The sequence below is a fragment of the Bombina bombina genome, chromosome 8, assembly GCF_027579735.1.
Source record: "Bombina bombina isolate aBomBom1 chromosome 8, aBomBom1.pri, whole genome shotgun sequence".
NCBI classification, from domain to species: Eukaryota; Metazoa; Chordata; class Amphibia; order Anura; family Bombinatoridae; genus Bombina; species Bombina bombina.
In genome coordinates, this window is record NC_069506.1 from 91,959,742 (window position 1) to 91,968,155 (window position 8,414).

The 8,414-nt window shown below is 40.7% G+C and overlaps 1 protein-coding gene across 8 annotated transcripts in view; it reads left to right on the top strand.

Moving 5' to 3' along the window:
• Positions 1 to 3,709, top strand: part of SAMD11 (sterile alpha motif domain containing 11) — a 393,689-nt gene extending 389,980 nt beyond the window's left edge. For all 8 annotated transcript variants that reach the window (XM_053690450.1, XM_053690449.1, XM_053690447.1 and 5 more), the window contains one exon: positions 2,157 to 3,709. In XM_053690450.1, the coding sequence (XP_053546425.1) occupies positions 2,157 to 2,396 (240 nt within the window). In that variant the 3' untranslated portion in view covers positions 2,397 to 3,709. The remainder of the gene's footprint in view (positions 1 to 2,156) is intronic.
• The last annotated feature ends 4,705 nt before the right edge of the window (positions 3,710 to 8,414 follow it).

An 8,414-nucleotide genomic window follows, 5' to 3' on the forward strand; every position in this document is an offset into this window, starting at 1 on the left:
ACAGAATGTAAACGATCTCTGGGGTAATAGCAATCCTTTAGATGATGGTAGATAGTAACTTCAAGGCACTCTTATTCTGTGGTGCTTAGTGCAGGTACTAGATCATCTGGCAGTATATTCAATTTGTAGACTGGTGCGCTCCCTCAGTGGGCTGTATTCAAATTCACAGGCCTTGGGGGTAGTGAGCCAGGCGTTGGTAGTTGTCCTGTGTGCTTTTTCAACACAATAGCGATCCTTTCGGCGGCTGTATCAAGTTCACAAGCCTTAAAAGAGTTCAGCTTAGCAGTAGTTCTTCTTGTAGGAAATGAGACACAGTCATCAACCGGTTTCTCCCCTCACTTGGGGCTTTTTCAAGATGTTCACTACCCCCAAGGCCTGTGAATTTGAATACAGCCCTCTGAGGGAGCACACCAGTCTACAAATTGAATATACTGCCAGATGATCTAGTACCTGCACTAAGCACCACAGAATAAGAGTGCCTTGAAGTTACTATCTACCATCATCTAAAGGATTGCTATTACCCCAGAGATCGTTTACATTCTGTTCCTCCCGAAATCAGCTGGACATTTTCAGAAAGGGTGATGTAAGTGAACTACGCTAGGAGTACACACCCACCTCAGGAGGAGGTACAGGACGAACAATATTCAATCTGTTCTCCACAGATTAGCGCAAGGTACCTCACTCGCCCATTAGCTTGATCCAATGCTATTAGTATGATCATCTAGTCACGAGTGTTTTTGTTCACTATAGTGCACTTTCAGGTTAATACTGTTTTAACCCCAGATTATTACTGTTTTAACCCCTGGTTTTTACGCTGGACGTCCAGTTATTAAATCTGTTTGTATTGCTATTTGTTTTTATTTATACTGTTTGAATATCTCTGCCATCTTTATACTTATATTTATTTGAGTATAGTTTTCTTCTATCCTCAATCACAGTATATATATATATATATATAGATTTGTGGTTAATCTTTCCCCTTTCTGTATGTTTTTTCAAACTAATTTAAAGGGCCCCATTAATTACTTTTTAGTATATATGTACTCATTTTATTAACACTGATTTTTTAATCTTGATTGTATTGTAATTTTACACTATTAAATATATTTTCTTAGATATATATTAGGCTATAGCCATTTATTAACTTTTATAACGATTATATTCCTGCTAAGGTAGACCCTTTTAGGTTACCCGTATATTGTATTTGTGTACTACCCTGCTTTCAGCGCCAGTATTTCCGCTTAAATTATTCTACTATCCTCCTCAGGGTTCTTAGAGAGAGACCCTTCTATACTTGGCATTAGGGTTGATATAAGCGCCAATTCTCACCTATCCTCCTTACACTATCTGGGCATCACCGCCTAGTGGTGAATATAAAATGCTGGCATTAGCACTAGATAATTGTCATCCCTGTACATTTGATAATGTGAGTTAAAGGTGATAAACGCAATTAAAGCATGTTCAAATAACTTTATTATATTTAATGTTTACCACTATTGTTAGGAATCAACCTTTTTGTTAAGGGCTATTACAAATGTTCTCGTAGCAGACTGATCGAAATTGTTTCTCAGAGAATTTTATTTAAACGATGGGCATTTTTTTTTTTACTTGTGACAATGCCCAGATGTAGAGCTAAGCTATGTTCCTCTGAGCTGTCATGCCAGTACAGCATGCCCTGTACTCACAATGTATTAAAGGGATACTAAACCCAATTTTTTTTCTTTCATGATTCACATAAGGCATGTCATTTTAAGCAACTTTATAATTTACTCCTATTATCACATTTTTTTTCCGTTCGCTTGCTATCTTTATTTGAAAAAGCGGAAATGTAAGCTTACAAGCCAGCCCATTTTTTGTTCAGCACCCTGGATAGCGCTTGCTGATTGGTGCCTGCATTTAGCCACCAATCAGCAAGCGCTACCCAGGTGCTGAAACAAAGATAGGCGGCCTCGGCTCGTAAGCTTTACATTCCTGCTTTTTCAAATAAAGATAGCAAGAGACCGAAGAAAAATTGCTAATCAGAAATTAGAAAGTTGCTTAAAATTGCATGCTTTATCTAAATCGTGAAAGAAAAAAAATTGGGTTCAGTATCCCTTTAAGTACTCATTGGAAGCTTCACCATCAATAAATGTATCTGTATCGTTTTTTTCTTGCAGGTCGCCAAGCGAATTGGACGGGTACTTTACATGGCCAGTTTCCCAGTGGCTTTCCCATTGCAGCACCCAGCATTGCGACCATCAGAAAGGGACCTGGGCAACAGTGAGATTCGACCAGCATCCACGGGAAGTGCCGGTTCCCCCTTTACCAGCTCTCTGTTGGCCCCCAGCCGCATCTCACCAAAACATGAGAATGGAAGCGCTGCATACCTAACTGAACCTGCTAAATCGCTCTCCTAACATTTTTCTGTCACATACATGGATTTTACAATGGCTGCTTTGACGAAGAGGGTACAGTTTGCTTTGGCAGCAGCTAATACCTTTTCAGCTGCTTGAGACTGATAATGACTCTTTCATTGAGGTTTATAAATAAGAGGGGAGAGCCAACCGGTGCCCTAACATCAATATAAATAAATCTGAAAGCCCAGTGGGCAAAAGATAGATAAATATATGTATGTATATATTTTTATTTCCAATGATAACTTTGTAAAGAGATAAAAGTTAAAGAGGGATTGTTGAAAGTCCAAACAAAAGGATATTCCAGCTATGTATGGAAAATGTGCAGAACAGTAAAGGAGAAAGACGAGCATAAGTGGCAAGGGGAATGCTAGAGACATAATTACATACATTTGTGCATTTGCTTACATACAGCAAAGTACACCAAGGAAATATTTATGCCCCTTCCAAAATAGAAATAGGAGTTCAGGTAGCAGATTGTATCACATGACTGTGTTGGGGCTAAAGATGATTTTTAAGGAAGACCAGCTAAGGTTCTATGTAAGCACAAGTAGCATTTCTTGGTAAACGCTTATACTGTGTGGCATGTCCTCTTATTCTGCTTATGCTGTCTATGCATCTCCAGCAACCACCTATTGTACCAAAGAAAAACTGCACTGCTTTATCCTTCTGGCAGTCAGTTAATTGCTGGACCTGGGATACCTTAAGGTCTGTGCTGCTTAAGGTTTTTTTTTTAAACAGTCCCATCAAACATTTATGTTCTATCCCTGATATTAATTTTCCATAGTTACTCCATGCACAGTCACAGGACTTTAATGCACTTCTAGTGCACATTGTACCTACTTTAAATCTATGGAGAAATAAGATGGGTGTGACAGGACTGAGTTCTTCATCTGCTTTGGACAATCCTTAATCTATTTGTGACTTTTGGGTTTACACAGTGAGATTTACTCACAGAAGACAGCCTGAGAGCTGCGTGAGGTAACACTGGCCATCAAGAACTGATCTGGTGCTCTCAAATGTCAACTGCTGTAAATGGACAGAACATCTGGAGATTTAACAAGAATTCTGTGCAACAGCTAGATTTGGTACTTGCCCTTGTGTTTCTGGGGTTTGTTTTGTTTACATGTTGCACGTCTCATCTCACCTCTTACGCTGTTTATGTTCATTTACATCGGGACAACAAAAGAAAACTAGATATGAGCGGTACAAAATTATCAAATCTTTCTATTGTTAAAAATTTAATTCTGCCCTTTACAGATCACCAGGAAATGCTGTACAGCAGCACGTTTCAATAAAAAAGGCAATCACAGTGACTGGTGTGGTTTCTGCTTTAAAAGTATTGGTGAACTGGGATAATAGAGAAAATTATTTTTGCAATACACATTCTAGCAATACACGTTCTATAAAATGATTTCTCTATAACAATAACTTTTACTGCGCACAGAACATTTGTGCATATGTCTCATGCACTCTTATTCAATCTCACCTGCTCAGAGAACCAGTGGTGTCATTGGCTTTGATGCAAATTGAGTCATTGGTTACACAGTGTATGCTGTCTGAGTAGGGGTGGTCCTCCAGTGTATAAATAGATACATTGTAGATAATGTAGCAGGGTCAGAGATGCTGAACACTTCAGTAGGTACATTACTTAATGTATATCAAAACCATACGACTATTTCTCACAAGCAAGCACAGGCAAATGGTTGATAAGGGGCTACATGTTTGTGCAGAGTTTAACAGGAAAGTCTGCTCCAGAATTTGTATTGTTTAAAAAGATAGATAATCCCTTTATTAGCTATTCCACAGTTTTGCATAATCAACAAGGTTATATTAATATATATTTTTCCTCTGTGATTACCTTGTATCTAAGCCTCTGCAGACTGTCCCTCAAGAGTGAGCACAATGTTATCTATATAGCACACATGAACTAGCACTGTCTATCTGTTAAAAACTGTCCAAATGCACTGAGCAGTCTTCAAGAGCTTAGAAATTAGCATGTGAGCCTGTCTAGGTTTAGCTTTCAACAAACAATACCAAAAGAACAAAGCAAAATTGATGATAAAAGTAAAGTTCTTTAAAATTGCATGAATCATGAAAGTTTAAAATTTGACTAGACTATCATACACAGTAAGCTTGTGCACAGTATTACATTCATGTGTGTTGTAGTATTTGCTGGACCACTAGTGTGATGCAAGTTTTGAGAACAAATAGACAAGGTTTTTTTGCCTACATTTAGGGGCAACTTTATATAACTATTAGCCTTATTTAACTTTTTTCTCCGCTCTGGTTGTTATATTGAGCAGCAAGGTTATTCTGGCAGCGCAGGCGTTAATCTGGTTTCCCTCCGAGCTACAGAGTTGCACGCTAGCTTCCTCCCTTTCTCTCAGAAATGGCAGCCATTTTCAGTTAGGCAGTATATAATCGTCAGCTCTGTTTTTCAGCGTTAATTACCTTGTTATGTTATCTACACTACAGTGTATACTTTTTGGGGACCTTTTCGGGTTTAGCACTCAACACAGCAGTTTTTAGTGCACTTACAGAGTAATAGCACCCTATTTTCTTCATAAATGGAAAGAGTCCACAGCTGCATTCATTACTTTTGGGAATTCAGAACCTGGTCACCAGGAGGAGGCAAAGACACCCCAGCCAAAGGCTTAAATATCCCTTCCACTTCCCTCATCCCCCAGTCATTTTTTGCCTTTCGTCCCAGGAGGTTGGCAGAGAAGTGTCAGAAGTTTCTCCAACATTGGTGTGTCCGGTCCACGGCGTCATCCATAACTTGTGGGAATATTCTCTTCCCCAACAGGAAATGGCAAAGAGCACAACAAAAGCTGTCCATATAGTCCCTCCTAGGCTCCGCCCACCCCAGTCATTCTCTTTGACGTTGCACAGGCAACATCTCCACGGAGATGGTGAAGAGTATGTGGTGATTAGTTGTAGTTTTTTATTCTACTATCAAGAGTTTGTTATTTTAAAATAGTGCTGGTATGTACCATTTACTCTGAAACAGAAAAAGATGAAGAGTTCTGTTTGTGAGAGGAATATGATTTTAGCAGCAGTAACTAAAATCGTTTGCTGTTTCCACATAGGACTGTTGAGATGAAATAACTTCAGTTGGGGGAAACAGTTAGCAGACTTTTCTGCTTAAGGTATGACTAGCCATTTTTCTAACAAGACTGTGTAATGCTGGAAGGCTGTCATTCCCCTCATGGGGACCGGTAAGCCATTTTCTTAATCAAACAGAATAAAGGGCTTAATGTGGGCTATAAAACTGGTAGACATTTTTATGGGCAAGATCGATTGCTTTATTTGGGCTTTTTATAAAGATTGATGTTGATATTCACACTTATAAAATTTGGGGAACGTTTTTTTAACGTCAGGCACTGGTTTAGACACCTTTTCAGTCAGGAAGGGCCTTCCCTGTAGTAGGCTGAGCCTCATTTTCGCGCCATTACTGCGCAGTTTCTTTTGAGAGCAGGACATGCAGCTGCATGTGTGTGGGTCTGAAAGTATTTGAAAAGGTTCCTAGAAGGCTTCATTTGGTATCGTATACCCCCTGGGTTTGGTAAAGTCGCAGCAAAGGCTGTAGCTGGGACTGTAGAGGGGTGCAATGCTTTGAATGCTTTAAGACACTGTGGTGAAAATTTGGTTAAATTTGAACAATTCCTTCATAGTTTTTCACATATTCAGTAATAAAGTGTGCACTGTTTAAAATTTAAAGAGACAGTAACGGTTTTGTTTAAAAACGTTTTTTGTACTTTATTGACAAGTTTAAGCCTGTTTAACATGTCTGTGCCTTCAGATAAGCTATGTTCTGTATGTATGGAAGCCAATGTGTCTCCCCCTTCAAAATTGTGTGATAATTGTGCCATAGCGTCCAAACAAAGTAAGGACAATACTGCCACAGATAATAAAGTTGCTCAAGATGATTCATCACATGAAGGGAGTAGACATAGTTCTACATCATCTCCTTCTGTGTCTACACCAGTTTTGCCCACGCAGGAGGCCCCTAGTACTTCTAGCGCGCCAATGCTTATTACTATGCAACAATTGATGGCAGTAATGGATAACTCCATAGCAAATATTTTATCCAAAATGCCTGCATATCAGAGAAAGCGCGATTGCTCTGTTTTAAACACTGTAGAGCAGGAGGGCGCTGATGATAATTGCTCTGTCATACCCTCACACCAATCTGAAGGGGCCGTGAGGGAGGTTTTGTCAGATGGGGAAATTTCAGATTCAGGTAGAATTTCTCAACAGGCAGAACCTGATGTTGTGACATTTAAATTTAAATTAGAGCATCTCCGCGCACTGCTTAAGGAGGTGCTATCTACTCTGGATGATTGTGACAACCTGGTCATTCCAGAAAAATTGTGCAAGATGGACAAGTTCCTAGAGGTTCCGGTGCACCCCGACGCTTTTCCTATACCCAAGCGGGTGGCGGACATAGTGAATAAGGAGTGGGAGAAGCCCGGCATACCTTTTGTTCCCCCTCCTATATTTAAGAAATTATTTCCTATGGTCGACCCCAGAAAGGACTTATGGCAGACAGTCCCTAAGGTCGAGGGGGCAGTTTCTACACTAGCCAAGCGCACTACTATTCCTATCGTGGATAATTGTGCTTTAAAAGATCCTATGGATTAAAAATTGGAGGGTTTGCTTAAAAAGATTTTTGTACAGCAAGGTTACCTCCTGCAACCTATTTCGTGCATTATTCCTGTCACTACAGCAGCGTGGTTCTGGTTCGAAGAACTAGAAAAGTCGCTCAGTAGAGAGACTCCGTATGAGGAGGTTATGGACAGGGTTCACGCACTTAAGTTGGCTAATTCCTTTATTTTAGATGCCGCTTTGCAGTTAGCTAGATTAGCGGCGAAAAATTCTGGGTTTGCAATTGTGGCGCGCAGAGCGCTCTGGCTAAAGTCTTGGTCAGCGGATGTATCTTCCAAGACAAAATTGCTTAATATCCCCTTCAAGGGTAAAACTCTTTTTGGGCCAGAATTGAAAGAGATTATCTCAGACATCACTGGGGGTAAGGGCCACGCCCTCCCACAAGATAGGCCTTTCAAGGCCAAGAATAAGTCTAATTTTCGTTCCTTTCGCAATTTCAGGAACGGACCGGCCTCCAACTCTGCAGCCTCTAGACAAGAGGGTAATGCTTCGCAAACCAAACCAGCTTGGAAACCGATGCAAGGCTGGAACAAGGGTAAGCAGGCCAAGAAACCTGCTGCTGCTAACAAGACAGCATGAAGGAGTAGCCCCCGATCCGGGACCGGATCTAGTAGGGGGCAGACTCTCTCTCTTCGCTCAGGCTTGGGCAAGAGATGTTCAGGATCCCTGGGCACTAGAAATAGTTTCTCAGGGTTATCTTCTGGAATTCAAGGAACTACCCCCAAGGGGAAGGTTCCACATGTCTCACTTATCCTCAAACCAAATAAAGAGACAGGCATTCTTACATTGTGTAGAAGACCTGTTAAAAATGGGAGTGATACACCCAGTTCCAACCGTGGAACAAGGAATGGGGTTTTACTCAAATCTGTTTGTGGTTCCCAAAAAAGAGGAAACTTTCAGACCAATTCTGGATTTAAAGTTCCTAAACAAATTTCTCAGAGTGCCATCGTTCAAAATGGAAACCATTCGAACGATTTTACCTACAATCCAGGAGGGTCAATTTATGACTACCGTGGATCTAAAGGATGCGTATCTACATATTCCTATCCACAAAGATCATCATCAGTTCCTAAGGTTCGCCTTTCTGGACAAACATTACCAGTTTGTGGCTCTCCCATTCGGGCTAGCCACTGCTCCAAGGATTTTCACAAAGGTACTCGGGTCCCTTCTAGCGGTTCTACGACCAAGGGGCATTTCAGTGGCACCTTACTTGGACGACATTCTGATACAAGCGTCGTCTCTTCCAAAGGCAAAGGCTCACACAGACATCGTTGTGGCCTTTCTCAGATCTCACGGATGGAAAGTGAACATAGAAAAAAGTTCCCTGTCTCCGTCGACAAGAGTTCCTTT